Genomic DNA, 16,973 nt, shown 5'->3' with positions numbered 1-16,973 from the left:
TGACCTGGCGAACCTAGGTGACTCCCCTCCCCCCTTCCTCCAGTCATCACTGCAAGAAAGATGGAGCTCTGATGGTTTACTAAAACCTATGCAAGAAATGAGAGAGGTATATTGCCTAGAGGTATACTACCTAGAGAAGTGTACAAGAGTAGAGTTAAAGTCCGTCATTTCGTCTTTTTTTTTTTTAATTTAAAATAAAGCTTTTTTTCCCCCACAAACTAAAAAGGTAAATTTAATATATTTTTTTACTTGTAGCAATAATTATAAATATTTAAAGATTTTTTTTTAATGTAGAAAAAGCTTGCTAGATGTATGTATTCTCAATAGCTCCTGTTGTGAACTATGATCTGAAGATCAATTTTAAGAAATGATTTTATCTTAAAGTAATAAAATAATAGAAAAGAATGCATGAATATTATTTTAAAATATTGTAAAATACATTCTATCACCTTTGGGAGAACTGTACATAGATTTTTATATGCAACTGAAAATTCTTTGCAAGTAACTTATACTATATGTGCTGATGAAAACTGGGAGGGAAACCACAGGAAAACTATGGCTATTCCATGTTAGGCTTCTGCTGTGTAGAATACAAGTATCTTTGCTTGTCAGGAAAAATTATCTCTGAAAGTTCAGGATATGATGGGGAAAAAAAAGAAAAAAAAAACCAAACCAAAAAAAACCCCCAACCCCAATAAGTAAATAAAATGGAAAAAACAGCTTTGCATCCCGATACCTGACTGGCCATTGCAAATAAGTGATCAGCACCAACTGATTGTTGCTGTTCTTGTGTATACTTTGAATCGCTGATATTTCTTTTAACATTCAAAATGATAAGTTACTTCGTCCTGAATCCCGCTGATAAAAAAGGAATTTGTAAACGAATGCAGAAGTTTGCTTTGGTGAATTTCCAGCTGTCCTGGTAGGGGAAAAAAACCCTCAGGCTGAATGAAATCCCCATGGACAAAATAATACAAAAAGTCTGGGCTGCAATTTGATACCAGCCGAACTCCAGATTCAGCTCCCCTTAAGTTAACACTAGTAACAAACTACTGGCAACTGGAAAAAAAATCCCAGCTATATGGTGCTCATTATTACCAGGAAGGCTTTGAATAGATACAGTATAAAAAGAAATACAATAATATGCAGCCATTAGTATTATAACCACTCAATTTTGTAGAATGTGGGTTATATTTTAGACAGCCTCGCTGTATGATTTTTTTTAAAAATATGTATATTACCTTTTTCATTGCTCCTTTGATAATCAATAGAAGTCCTATTGGGGTGAGATGGCCGCGTAGCATTAGGGTGACTGTCCCTATACCGGCTGTCTTAAAGCTTACAAAGCAAGAACTAGCTCTGTCATTTCCCTCTGCCTCTCATCAAAGCTTACGTATTTTAACTAAAAGAATCCTTTTTTTAATGTACACACTTACAGCTTATCCACCCTCTCGTCCTTTATTTCGTGCAAGATTATTGTTAGAATTAAATTAGTGGGTTTTAATTTATTATACTATGAGTAGACGGAATTTTTATTCTCACTCTAATTTAAAGTGGAGTTATAGCACACAGTTAAATGTAGTTATTAATAGAAAATCTGAAGAGACAGGAAGAAGTTAGAAGAATGGAACCAAATTCAAACTCGCATTAATATTTCTTAATTTCTCTTTAAATACGATTGCTGTTTAGGCACAGCAAATCTGAAAAGTTTTATGACATAGATTTTGTTGAAGAGGTAGAAAAATGTTTTCAAATCTTATTAAAGAAACTTGCTCAGTTACATTTTTAAGGGGAATATGATCATTCGAAAATATTTTTTTCTATCTAGTGCTTACTTGCATATCTACTTTTTTTTTTTTTTTAATTCTGATCGAGAAATTAAGAAAGGAAGTATTGTTATCCAGTCAATATTAGGCTCTCAGTGAAAATACTGTTGAATATAGCCTGCATTAACTTTTGCCAAATAAGCAAGGACAATGAAAACATATGGAACTAGCATTTCTCTTATCTCTAGTCCACTATTTGCATTAATCTTTATTTTAAATGACCTTTCTGGATTTAGGAAGTGATTCCCCTCCCATACACCCATGACTCTTCGAAGTTACATTTTTAGACTGTAAGGCTGAGACCTAGGAGGCCCCCTTGGCATGGGGCTTGGAAAGGAGGCGGGGAGGGGGGGAAGAGGGGGAATGCTGTGTGCAAAGCAACAGATATGGAAAGAAAGCCTGTATTGTTAGGCATGAATAAGGAAGTCTATCTATTTCAGCTCAGTAATCAAAACATTTTCAAAGTGAATTAAGTGATTTCTGTGGTTCTTTAAACAGTGCTGGTTTAGTGAAACAAGTTCTAGTTGATCATAATCATATAGAAGAGACTTCTGGAGTTATAAAATGTTTTAAATATGCATGTCAACAAACAGAATAGCTGTATACAAATTCCAAGATACACACGCACACAAAAAAACCCAAAACCAAAACCAAAAAACAAATAAAAAACCCCAAACATTACTTTTTGAAATTACTGAAAAAAAAATTTAAAAAAAAAATTAAAAAAAAAATAGCAAGAAGCAATGATTACTAAATCATGGTGAGAGTTCTGCAAAACCAGGACAATAGCAATGCTTAAACCTGTTGTATGAACTAAATGATACAGTTCATATTACCATAAAAAGCACAAAATCAGGTAAAGCAAATTAAAGCCGTTATGAGCGTTTAAATAGGTGAGTGCTTCAATGTGATGGACTTTCATCTTTAAGAAGTGTAATCTTTTTTAGTCTACTCAAAATTAAATAGGGAAGAGGAATAAACTATTTCAAACTTTTTCCATATATTCCTGTAGTGTGTTTTTTCTTTAAAAAAAAAAAAAAAAAAAAAGAAAAAAAAAGGAAAAAAGCAAAGAAGGGTGAGGAACAGTCACTAACTTTACAGAAATAAATATAGATCAAAAAAGCATCCAACAAATGTGAAAAAAAGTAGTTATTTAAAAAACCAAACACGTCATTTGATATTTTTTTGCCTTGTCATTAAGTTGCATGTTGTCTTCTGTATTACCGTTACCAGTGCTACTTAATGCATCTGTATTTTCAGAAGACTAAAAGACACTGCTATCCTCTCCACGCTCCTTCCTCCCCTTCCTGTACTAGCACTGTGCATCCACAGACATTTTTGCAGACCACCCAAGAATCATTGCTATATAGAAAATATAAGCAAAATAGCAAAATACTTGCATAAAATTTCCAAACTTCTAAGTAGAATGTTAAATTATTATATTCTTTTAATCAAAATCTGTTAAGCAAATTGGAAAATAGAAAAATCTTACTGCATTGGGGTTTTAAAATAATATATTTTAATCAAGAGCATAGCTTTACTTGTACAAGGCTTTGCTTTCTCTACTGTACTTACTTTAAAAAAAAACCCCCCCCCAAAAAAACCCCAACCTAATTGAAATAATATTATGGGTACAAAAAGACAGGAAATGCCACATTTAAGAATGAAACTTTCCTGAATAATGCTACTGTACTTCTGTACTGCATTTTACGCTGCATTGTAAAACAGTGTCTAAAAATAACAACCTGCCCTTAAATAAAAAGTCCTGATCACAGTTGGAGAGAATACAATTCTCAACTCAATTGCCAAGCTACCAATATTTAAAGTCAGATCCTTCATACAGATTTCTGTAAAAATAATATTGGCAATCATGAGATTATTTTTTTTGTTATGAGTATTCTAAAATATTCTTGAGTCCTTTACTGACTCAATGAATCAACCAGATACAGCACACAAAATTGTTAAGCCCTTTTAGCACATCAGCTACATTTTCAAAGAATATCAGGTTTTAAGTAAGAATCAAGTGGAGATATCTAGTCATTACCAGTACTCAACGAATTAACTCAAGGCAAAATAAATCTGACTCAGTTCAAGATGTAAATTTCTTTCCTGATTCTTTGATGAATTCTTCTTGTGTGCAGTTACTAAAAAGACAGCACAATCTTTCCACTCACAACTTTTACTACCAGTACAACTTTCCTGATGGTTATTTAGAGAAAACATACTAATTAAAAAGCATATTTTTGTTCTTCCAATCTTTTTATTCTATAGATTGTCAATTAATTTTACTGTATGATTTTTTGCTATTTCAAGAAGGATCCACAACACAAAACTGAGACCTTTCTCTCAGATTAAAGATCTTAGATTTCTTTAACAACTAGATACAGCAGCTAAATTTGATGAAACCTATAAAGCGAGTGGTGGTTTATATTTATCTTTAAAGTACTTCTAATTTGCCACTTTTGTTTTTCTTTCAAATGGTCAAGCAAGTAGGAAGGCATGCCAACTTAAAATTTGCTGATACAATACACTGAAAATTTTACTTAGAGCTACAAAAGTTTCAGTAAGCATAAAGTCAGACTATTTAATGTCTTTGAATTAATTTTACATGTCTGAATTAGCTAGTCATGTTTTGTGCTTGATTAATTTCTTTTAAGATACCTTATTCCACCTTGTTAAGTTTAAGGAAAATTTTATTCATATAATGCACAAACTGAATTGGTACACTTCAACTTGTATATTAGCTAAAATATATCTTCTTTTGGCAAATAATTATTAGAGCTAGAACACCTAAATAATTGCATATTAATTTATAATTAGTCTAATTTAAAACCACAACACTACCCTAAACTTTAGCCTTTTGGTAAATTCGTCCCTTTTATAATCAGTTTTCAGGTTGGAAGTGTTGCTGCTATGTATGGGATATGTTTGAGAAGGGTTTGAAAGCATAAGCTTCTTGCTTACCTATGGTGGCACTAGCGAGCAACAGCTATTTAAGAACAGCATTATAAAACAGTCATTTAATCTGTATGGAAAAGCAATACAATTATTCTTTTCTCCTTTTCAGCTTCCAATTGTTTTATACCTTTTGAAACAACACCCCAGAGATGTTGCAAATGACATTGCAAAGCTGGATTACAGTCACTGTATTTTATATACAGGGAAGTTTAGCAAAGTAGCCCACTTTGTGATGTGAAATGATGCTATTTGTATGCTTTTGCTCTATAGCATAGTCTATGTTTAACTGAACATACTGAAGTTATACAAAGTTATTTTGTTTTCTTACAAAGTACAGAATTTGAGAGAAAGCTATATTTAAATAATATGCAAAGCAAAATAACAAAGAAATATCATAAGTGTATAGCTCTCGCATATTAGTAAAATTGATATAAAATGCAACCAGTTTTCTTTCCAGCACTTTCCCTTTAACAGGGTTAATGTGCAAGTGGTTGCCTTCATTTACACAGAAAGATTTTTATTTTTAACATGCCAGATTATTGTACTTATCTGCTCCTAGAAAATATGTACTATATAAACATATCCTTTATCTTGAACTTCAGTATTTCTGTGCTTCCAAGAAGAGTAAAAACATCTGGTTATATTACTATGTGTGAGTACAATATGCAGGGAAAACCCTGTATGAATTGCAGATAAAATAAACCATGGATTCAATCCTTTTTGGTTTTCCATATGTTCAGTGTGACCAGTCTGTTGAAATCGCATCTCTGATACATGTCAGCACAATGATAACTGATGTACCGAAATGATTCTTTTCTGAATAAAATCAAGTTCTGTTCTTGTTCTACAGCTCCCAATGTTTTAAAGTTTAATTCTGTTATGTGTGTTCCCCCCCAACAAAGCCCCCCAAACTGGAATGGTACAAACTGTTGCACACCAGCGGTGATGGCTCCAAGGGACTGGCTGGACGGAGTTGTCATGTGTCTGCCTGTCTACACTTGCTGTGCAGAACATCCTCTCACCTGTACAGCAGGCACAGACAGGCAGTCGCATGACAACCCAGCCTGAGGGACAGCCGCCAGTGGGAAACCGCTCTGACACACCAGAGCATCTTCACCATCAGCTCCAGCCAAGAGTCACTCTGGATCTCAGACGGCCGGTCAGTAACCAAGCCGCGTACTGCAACCCACCTAAAGTCAAACCAACACTGCCTATAAAATACAATAAAACCCACTGCTGAAATTTTTACTGTGCTTCCTATAGTACTCTTTTCCTAGTTGTCCTCATTAACTCACTAACAGTAAGTTTTATTTATACGCAGCTTTGCGGCACCATTGTATGTTTCATCCTCCTGTATACTTCTCAGGCATAACTTGAGCAACTTGCATTATTAGATTTTTGTCGGTATAAAAATCACTAACATTCCTACTGGCCACAGAAGCAGAGAGCAGCTTTTTGTGTGGCAAGTTAATTCTGTAAACATACATAATGTCAGACATTAGAGGAACTTCTCCCATTTCCACTCTCTCATCTCCTCACTTACTTTCATATCTCCCTCCAAATCACACAGAATTTTACAATAGGGAATAAACTGTGAAATTATAATACAAATATAATACTGGATGTTGACAATACTATCCTTTCCTATTCCTGAAACAGAATGGAAATATTTTATTTGGAAATAAGATTAGGGGGATTTTTCCAAACGTAAACTTCACATTTTTAGAAGTTCTTATCCTAGAGCCCAGCTTGGCATCCTTTGCTCACCGATAATTTATCCAGTGAAATCTCTGGATGCTTTGGAAGGAATAATAAAATCATATTCCCCAACCATGCCCTGTAAAAATGCTACACCACTTCACAAATGACGTCTTTTCATTTACAATAAAGAGCTTTTTTATTCACAAGATACGAGGGTGCTACACATTCCCAAAGTCCATTTTATCCTAATGTAGAGTGGCTAATTCACTAACTTCATATTTGCAGGTTGACTCTCAAATGAACCTTACAGCGTTTTGTGCTACTTAAAAAAACAGTAACAATTGAGAGCTAAAATGCTCAGATCTTTTGTGTGTAGCTATGCCTTACAATACTTTATCTAGCATTACATGGAATACTCTGTAAAAGAAATCTGTATTTGTGAGATCAATGAATGTGCTAATCTTGCACTTATTTACAGCAGCCTCAAAGTGGTACACAATATTTTTCTTGCTTCATTTTAAGGAAGAAGAAAAGCAAAGTCATGGTACTACTCGTGAAGCAAACTTATGAACACAAGCAACTGTATGCAAGTTCAGAAACTAATCTAGAATAGTATTCACAACAACTGATAGTGTAACGGCTTTAACCACAGTGTTCAAAAATAGACTTGATTATTTCAGTAATCACTGGACTAAAAACCATTCTTAGGCACTGATTCCCATATATCAGGGATAAAATCCTGCTGTGTGTTTGAGCAGCAACAAAACCATGTCAAGAAACCAGACTTTTCTTTGATAATACTGATATCATACAACAAATCTTGAAATCTTTTAACAAAGTAACTTGCTTCAAAATGCATTCCACCATGGATTCATCACTTATAAAACCTGCAGCTCAAAAATAATTTACATCCTTCCAATGGCACTAGCAAGCAACCACTTGCATTCAGATGGTGATTTTCATCTCAGAGTGAACTCCAGACTACAGAAAATGGACTCAGCTTGCATTAAAAGAGTACACAGCCCTAGAGGTCCTAGCAAGCACTGCAGGTTTATAAAGCACATTGTCAGAGCTCGCTGGTACACAAGCTGCTACAACATTCCTTACTCAGGGGCAGAGGCACAGGGGCAACAAACTGTTCACTGTGGCAAGAGAGCAAAGGTGAGACCTGACTTTCAGCGTCTTCCCAGCTGCAATGGACAGGCTCTTGCTGCTGCGCAAGGACTGCAGGAGTGACCAGCTCAAGTGGGAGGCACGAAGGATCTGAACCTCCTATGACCTCACAGTGTGCACAGCCAAGCTGGGGCTGGGCACAGTCCAGAGACATAAACATGGGTATCACTTCACACATCACTGAAGACTATGTATCTTACCAGGCTGGAAATACACCAGCATGCAGCCATTTCAATAATCATCTGAGAACAGGATGTGACAACTATCAAACCAAGCTGAAAGTGAGGAGAACATTTATGGGAGATAAAATGTAATTATAAAAATTGGAATTCAGCCAGGAGATCAAATATTTGCTTCTTTATTTTCAAAGCTAGTAGTTCTGTTTCTGAAACAAGTAGTTTCTTGACTAACCTAATGATCGAGCTGTGGCTTTGAACTTCTTCAGAAAGCATCTAAACCAGATTTTACTGGCTTTTTAAGTCGTACTGAGAAAGGCCCAGTAGTAAAAAAAAAAAAAAAAAAAAAAAATCCAAAATAACTTCGTGACATCTTTCCCAGGGCAGAATAACCACATTATACAGCAAATCTGTATTTAAGGAGGAACTTCTTCCACCAGCAAAGCATGGAATAGTACTACACTATTATCACTCTAAGAAATTCCTGAGTGATCTGCCATATTGGCCTGAATGACCTAGTTGTATTTTTATGACTCTTGAAACACAACTCTTTGGCAATTATGAGACATTGTTTTAAAATATGCATATGGAAATCGCTGAATCAGACAGCGGCCATCTCCCTCCGTGTTCTATTCTGATATTCCCAGGTGACTCTCCCTAGCAGACTGTCAAAACAAACTATTTTTAAATTTGCATAACAGAAGACATTCCCTAACTAACTTCAGGAATTCTTATATTTCACACTAAACAAAGATCAGACTCAAAAAAAGCAACAACAAGACTACTTTAAAAATTGCCACAGCGCATCTTGGATGCACCTCCAATTGCTTGAGAAAGAACATAGAAAGGGGTGTTAATCTCACTATGTCACTTCTTATACTAAGAGTTAACTGTACCCAATCTAAGATAAGAAGTTCTAGTAGCTTCAAGATAGATCACAGAAAAACAACAGCATCAAGTTTTCAAACCCATAAAGGCATTTTTGCATTTATTTTTAATTCATTTTTGTGTCATTGCAATATAATGCTTCAAGTTTTATTTCAGTAGTCCGAGAATAAAACTTTTCCTCTTGACACTTAGCTGCGCCCCTCTGACATGCACTCATTTTCCTGTTATGGTAAATACATTTGAACCCATTTAAAACTTAAATAAAAGGGCAAGGGGCAAAATCATTGAGATTGACTTGATTTGTCTATCTTAAGATCTATCCCAAAATGGTAACCAGCTCAGGTGAAAAAAAATCCACTACTGACCAACATAGTTTCCACCATCAGCACTATTACTGAAGTAGCTACCCATGTTAAGTTGGACTGTCATGGTTTAACCCCAGCTGGCAACTATCAGGAAGCCACTCACTCATTCCCCTACCCTAGCCCAAGGGATGTGGAGGAGAATCAGAAAAAAGAGCAACCACATTCTGGATTCACAGACTCAGCAGAGCTCTGGTTTATGTACATGCATTGTGGGACCTCTCCCTAGTGGTTCTAGAAAATTCACTGCAATAAAACACTAGGCTAATTTAAACAGAATATGAATTTTGTGCACAGTCCCCATCCACTAACTCCCTGTTTTGCTGCTGGGGTAAGCCATTGTTTTGATTATTACTTAGAATAAGATGGAAAGATTGAGTGATGTTTTAGAGCTCATTTAAAACTCTCTTTACCTGTGCCTCTTTTATCCAATGAACTGGTTCACCCTAAGAAAAACCACTAAATTTTTGCTGAACACATCTAACTCAGAAAAACTGGGCTACGTTTAAAAAAAAAAAAAAAAAAAAAATTGGTTACAAAACCCAACACAAACCTGAAAAAAAAAAAAAATAACCCCAAACCAAAAACCAAACCCAAACCAAAACCACAAGATCTTTACACTACAGCTGGCAGCACAGCACACATAATAATCCGATTATTCCACTTTAACCTTCAAAATTTAACAAGACTGAGTTTTGGATAGAGCATATCATTACCAACATTGTGGAAAAAAATTATTAAAGAGAACAGGCAAACTGCCTACCAACATACTAAATAAAGTGGGCAACTGATCAGCAGCAACATTTCTTACCAAGGTGTATTTTTTTTCAAATTTGAAAATCCATACCAACCAGCTACAGAACACAGCACCCAGGCTTTTCATCCTCTTAGCATAAGAGGCCAGAGAACAATTGTTGTCATTAAATCAATTGCTGTAGCTATGTTTAGAAGTAACTTTACCTAGACAATTTATGATCAACTTACAGTAGATGTGCAAGAGCAGTCCAAACAGGTATAGGACAATAACCAGAACATTCCAAAATAGGCTGCCTTCTCTCCCCATCCCAAAACCAATGTGTGGAAAAAATTAAAACCAAAAAACCAAACAAACGCACCCCATATAACACCCTGTATTTGTGTTACCGATATTTCAACAGAAGTCTTGGATGGATTCATTCTCCATGAATCAAACCCAGAAAATTTAAAGAACTCAGATAAAACCTTAAAACATTCTTTCAGTTTAAGTCTGTACAAGCTTTTATTTTAAGGTGATCTCAGAAGACTGAATAAATACTGCCCCCTCTCTTGACCCTCCCCCCCAAAGAAAAAAGTTCTTCATTCCTTACCTCATCATCTTTATACCAGGACAAGCTTTCTGCAGTTAGAACGAACCAGTATTCCTTGGATCCTCCTTTCATGATGCCAATATTGTTGATGGTCAGCCAGCCTTTCCGGATGACCTGTGCGGAGGTGCAGTCAGGCACAAGTTTAGTTCATTACGGACTTGACATAATTCTGCAGTTGCATTCATTAAACAAAGACTTGCTAACAACAAGTGCATTTTTTCAGTCTCTGGCAAATTCCAGAGTTTTTGCAGGTTCCTATCATTAAAAAAAAACCAAAACACAAACAAACAAAAACCACCAACCAACTGAAAAACAACATTAACAAAGTGAATATAGTGCTTGCAATCAAAAGCTTGGAAAAAGAAAGAAGCCTAAGTATTATTGTGTTGTACTTACAGCAAGTATGCGTGCATTAAGGATCATGTAAACTTGAAGATACTTATTTGCTGTATAATAACACATTGTAAAAGTCCATACAAGTTCATACATACAAGTCTGCTCTAGTCCAATTTTTAAGATCATTTGTAAAGTTGGATACTAGAAAAAGCACCTAGATTCTGGCAAAGTGAGTGGCTTCTGGGATGCACCAGGAATTTTCAGAAAGGGTTGAATCAAGTGACAAACTGGAGAGGTCTACTAATGGTAATTTGAAATTAAGATAGAAAGTGGTAAGGAGAGGTATACGAGAGCTGGTTTCCTCTTATATGGTAGAAGAGGAAATCAAAAGAAGGGAAAAAAAAAACCCAAACCCTAAGGTGGCAATATAAATTAGGGGGGAAATGGGTAAAGCAGAACCTTATAAAATAGATACAAGTCAAAGATGAAAAAAAATAGATGGAACAGCATACCTACAAATACTAAGGCCTGGAGGCTACATCATGTAAAGATTAAGAGGAACAAATGAGAACTTAAGAGTAATGAGACAACTCAAGAGGTGAAGAAGAGAGAATGGTCATGAAAACTGGTCTATGGATCATACAGAAGCTTTCAATTTTATTGGAACATTTACTGTTTTCTAATATAATTATAAGAAAGCAAGCTTTCTTTCCTATCATACTTTGAGCAAGACAACAGAACTCTCCCGAACACACATATGCAGGGAATCTCACCCATTCTGTTTCCCCCCACAGCTACACCCTTTACTTGCCTATGAAACATTAAGATGGAAAGAAGTGCTCAAAAAAAGCCCTTCAGAACTCCCTCAACAAGTCCCACAAGCATGAACTCATGAGATCAAACATGAATTTCCTTTTGCTTTTAGAGAAATATGCAAGACTATGACCTTCCTCTCATAAGATTTTATAAGTCTAGTAACTCCAATATCAACAAGTAACCAGAGAAAAACATTGCTCAATATCTATTCCTCGTCATCTATAAGTTTCAAAATCATGACTCACTACCATTCAGCATGCACATTCGTGTAAGCTCCCCAAAAAAAATCAGCTTTGGTATTGTACAGAACAAGGGACTAAGTTATACCTGACAACTAAACCAAAGAAAGAGATGAGAAGCTGCAACTGAAAAGCTGATAAAAAGTATTGGTAACGCACATAATCCAAGAGCATCAATTTAATTTCAAATAAGATGATCATGTTTTCCCCATTCACTACTAACCAGGCCAGCAATGTAAGAAAACCACTAAAGATCCAAAAGCAGTCTACAGGTTTTCTGCCTGTAAGAAAATCACCAAGAAAGCATTGATTGGGTTCTGAAGAGTCAGTAAGCTATGAAAGAACTGGACAGAACTCCCATAGAGAGACTCGAAGTTATAGTACAAGCAGAGCGAATGCAATAGCCTGTACCACAAAGGTTTCGGCAGAAGGTTGTCATTATTTCCGATATTCATGTTCATTGTGGGAGAGGTGGAGGGAAGTGGAGAGAGGACATTATTGAGTACAAATAGACATGGAATGCTTGTTTGAGTGCAAGTTGAGGGAAACATACTGATATGAACTTGATTACACATCAAAACCTCATTTTATTTTACGATGTTTATTGAAGTAAACTTTTAACAGGAAACAAGCAACATGTATATATAGCCAGTGTACTGGCCTCCAGGCAGCTGCCACAGAACAAGTTGTGGAACCAAGCTAATGTCTTTTTTTTTTTCTTCCAGCACCAAACTACGCAAATGCAAATGTAAGAGATTTTAGGAAAAAATCAAGGAAATTAAGGTTCCACAACCACTTGAACATAGCTCTGCAACAAGGTGAGCTATATTTGTACAGCAGACTAAATACTTTACAGCAAATGTGCAAAGGTGTTTGTTCCCATGTTATAAAGAAACTGAAATAAGATGGTGTGCTGTGCAAGAGGATGCTGTTGAACCATGCTCTCTGCAATTGAAAATGCTGTGAATATGAAGATGCTCCCTTATAAAGCACATCTCCATATACAGGAAAAACTGGCAGCAGGGCCAGCACACTACTGAAAACTGGTTTGGACACACATCTTACAGAGGGTAAAAAAATTTGAAGACAGATATTTTCACAGTGGGGATGAAGAGGTGGTTTCTAGAAGCAAACCAGTACGAAACACCTATGCTACACGAGTAGCATATTCAAGAACCTTGCAGGTGATGAACACTTAAAAAGGAAGGGAAGTAGGACACTTTGCTTATTCCATCCAGTGCTCTCCCTCACCATTACCACAGGTTTTGTAGCATGTTAATAGGAGTCAAATATTCTCAGTTTGAGGGGAGTGCATTTGTAGCAGAGGTCTCAGAACAGACCAAGCCACAGTTTTAAAATCTAAACTATACAACCCATTTAAGAAGTAATGAAACTTTTAATACTTCTAATGTAGGAACTGCGTTAGCTGCATAGCTCTAAAATACTGTCTTGCTCCAGTCCAACACATCTCCCCATAGATACATAATCATTGCTGGGTGTGGACAGAAACAAGCCAACTTGCTAATACAAACATTGGTCACTGTCTTGTAAAGAAAGGAATTTGCCAGTTGTTTCCTCAAAAACCCTGTGTGCTGAGGATTAGAACCAGCTGTTATTCCCACACAACACTGCATGAAAAGCAGGGCACCAAACTATGGTAGTATCTTGTTTTTCATGTGCAAATTCCTAGATCTGTTTATCTACACCCCTCTGAGAAAACAGGGTGCTATGTTCTCTCAAATATCCTGGACACTACAACAGATCTCAATTACCCAAAATATTTGAAAGCTGTTCCAGGGGACATCAAGAAAGAAGATGAGCTTAAGCCTCCTGTTCTTCTAATTTAATTGTTCCTGTTTCCCAAGCACATTTTGTTAACTACAGAAAGTGACACTTTCAAAATACTCAGTACCAGTGTTGGGGTCAGGAGGAGAGTCAGATCAAGGTGTAAATGCAAACAAAGTGAGATTAAGCAACATAATTTTATTTTCCGGAGAAGGTGAATTACACTTTAGACTCCAGCAAACTTCTCAAATAACTCAAGCTATATTTTAGAAAAAAAAATTGCCCTTCCATGGGCAATAAGCAAAGATTTTCTAAGAGACTTCTGAAATTAAAAAATTTCTGATGGGGGGGTGGTTGTTTTGTTGTGTTTTTCTTTTTTAGCTATTCTGTTAGCTATGCTGTACAGCACTTCAGCTTGAAAAATAAACGAAGTAGTGTGTTTCATTATTGTTTTCACTAGTTCATATTCTGGTTGGTTTGGATTTAAGAGATCCATTTCAATATTTTCTATCATATTTCTAAATGTCATTCTGCACAAACCGGATATTAGCAACATGATTTATGCACTTCGGAAAGTGAAATATATAGGCATTGCCAGAAGCTAGTGAAGACAATATTCTGACCGGTAGCTGGACTCCGTGTACAGGATGAACAAGAGATGACACAGTTCCTTCCTTCAGGGTCCTGATACCTAATCTGGGTGTCTGAAAAATGAAACTTAGGGGGTACAAATGCACATGAACAAGCCAGAAGGAAGTCATATTCTGATAGTTCAGCTGCACTAGACTCAAATCGTATCTGTTGTTCTTATTCTCCAGCACTTCACAGATAAACAGGAAAGCAGAATTTGACATAATTAAGTACATTTTATGTATTGCTGCATGACTTCTTAATTCCATTAAATAAAATAGGTATTTGTAAAAGAAATACATTAGAGAATCAAATTAAAAGAAGTATTTGAAAGATGATTTCAAGAAAAGAAAGAGATAAGTGAAATTGGCTGGATAGGCAGAACTATAAGCGTGAAAATCATGAGACTGGCTACTTCCACAACACAAGCAACAGCATTTGTTGAGCTAACATACCTCTCTATTAAAGTTGTGTTACATGACTCCATTGAAATAATTTTGAACACACAACTCACAGCACTACTGTATCTTCTAATCACAGTCATAACAACTTGTGTTACTGAATAGTAAGCACATTGAGAGAATAAAAAATGCACAAACTACTCTATGAGGCATCCTCACAAGCTATTGGTTGTTTGGGTTCATTTATTAAGATTCTTGCACTTCAGAGGCTAAAAAGGAACAACAGATTAGAAGAGAAACCTAATACACTATTTCACTTTAATTTGCCAAAGGTCACAGCGTAAATTGATCAGATCTGTTCCGATATGGAGCACAACCAAGACTGTGACATTGCCTCCCCCAAAAATCACTGCACAATATATCGCATAACTTAAAGATGACGACAGTGGCTTAAGTCCTAAAAACATGTCTACTTTAAAGAAAAATAGTCTGTACTGAAGCAAAGCACTTGGTAGTGAAAAATTGAAACACGCTTCCAAATGCAGTTACACAAAGATTAAGGTGATCAAGTCAATCATGAAGGAATCTTAACCTAAAATATAAGTATAGTTAAAGGCCATTTAGAGGAGCAATACTTCTCTAATCTTCATAAGGTGAAAACTCAAGAGCAGCATGTCTCATTCAAGGATATTTCAAAATTTACCATCACATGGTTGTCTGTGGGCACCACCTCTTTTACAGAGACACTTTCATTTCCTAACAAATCAGCCTTCTCATGATTTCTTATGACCAAGGCACAGGTTTCCATTCCCACCTACTTGCTAAAAAAAAAACCACCCAAATATTCTGTTCACGCAATTTTCCTGGGTCATGCAAGATACCAGGATTTAAGTGCATCTGAAGAAAAGAAGCAGTAAAGTATGCTACAAAGCAGGATTAAAAAGAAAAAAAGAAAAAGGGTTACTAAGGAAAAAGTTTTTAGCACTACAGTTTAGGCCAACTGATGGGGTCTGAATGCTACTTGTGTCCAGAACAAGTGAATCAGATTGCTGGTGTAACATTGTAGAAAAGGCAGATCAAAGACTTCAAATCCAAATCTCTGAATAACTTGGATGGTGACTTGAAACTCTTAATTCAGAGTAAGCCCTTTCTCCAATTTCAGGGGCTACTTCAGATTTTGCCACAGAAATAAAACACGAAAGAGAATTTCATATAAATTTTATATATTTCTCTGTAATTTGAGTATCTTGCATTCTCACACAGAGAGTATCAATTGGGCACATGGAGCAATGACACCTTCATCTTCAAAAGTTTATCACAATGGGGAGCTTTAAACACAATTTCAGTCATCAAAACAAATGTCAACACACAAAATATAGTTAAGAGTGTGTCAGCTTTCAGGAACCAGATCTTGCTAGCGTGCTGTGTAAAAACAAGCATTACACTGATTATTTCAAGCAAATTAGAAGACAGACTAACCTGTGGCTTAAAAAGAAACTTTGTGGAGTCAGGTCAAAACCTCAGGCGGTAGCAAAGAAAAGACAAACAAAAAAGGCCAAAGATTAAGCGTGAGAGGATAAATTAGTAGAGGAAAAAGAAGCAAGAACATGTTAAGAGGAATTGGCATCACACTTCTTCCAAAAATGCAATATTGCTGCACTCATCTGATTTCTGAGACACACAAACAGTTAATGGTTATCTGCATCATTCCAGTTTAAGGCAAGCTACAAAAAAAGGAAAGCAATGGATTGCAAATGAGCATCCCACTATTTTGGGAAAACAATGATCTTGATCTCCCAAGAGATTCAATTCAAGTGCTACTGAAATCAGTCCTGCCTTGTCCTTTTTCCTTCATTGAACAGAAGTTTAGTTTAAGTTTGTTTGAAGTTATAACTAACATAATTTGATAATGTGGCAACGAACTGGAAAATATGTTTTCATCATAGATATTACCAAACAATGCACATGATAGAGATTTACTTCTTACACCTAGCCATCAGTGAACCAAAAGTAACTTGTTATAAAATTAACTACTGTTTAGACAATTAATTCTAATTAGTAATATTAAAGGCATTCACATATTTATTTACTCATGAAGTGGAAGGGTTAGAAAAGAGTCCATCCATGACATATTGATCCTCCTGGTGCTATGAAAAGAATGCTAAAAAGGCTTTCTATATTCCTAAGTTTATTAATAAACTCACTTATTCTATCAGAAGCAATTCCTTTACATAAACAAAATACCAACATCAGTACCTGTACCCATAAACAGCACGTTTATTTATGTAAGAGCTAATGTTTCCTTTTGGTTACCAGAAACTTATTTGCCCACCTTT

The 16,973-nt window shown here is 35.8% G+C and overlaps 1 protein-coding gene across 8 annotated transcripts in view; it reads right to left on the bottom strand.

Annotated features, from left to right (window-relative positions):
• DNM3 (dynamin 3) overlaps positions 1-16,973 on the bottom strand; it is a 176,823-nt gene that overhangs the window by 112,439 nt on the left and 47,411 nt on the right. For 7 of the 8 annotated variants that reach the window (XM_030494442.1, XM_030494443.1, XM_030494444.1 and 4 more), the window contains one exon: positions 10,431-10,544. In XM_030494442.1, the coding sequence (XP_030350302.1) occupies positions 10,431-10,544 (114 nt within the window). Of the gene's footprint in view, positions 1-10,430; positions 10,545-16,116; positions 16,123-16,973 lie in introns of all 8 variants that reach the window. The other variant, XM_030494447.1, reaches the window with a different exon arrangement.

The sequence above is a fragment of the Strigops habroptila genome, chromosome 8, assembly GCF_004027225.2.
Source record: "Strigops habroptila isolate Jane chromosome 8, bStrHab1.2.pri, whole genome shotgun sequence".
Lineage (NCBI taxonomy): Eukaryota > Metazoa > Chordata > Aves > Psittaciformes > Psittacidae > Strigops > Strigops habroptila.
This window is presented reverse-complemented; position numbering and strand designations above follow the sequence as displayed.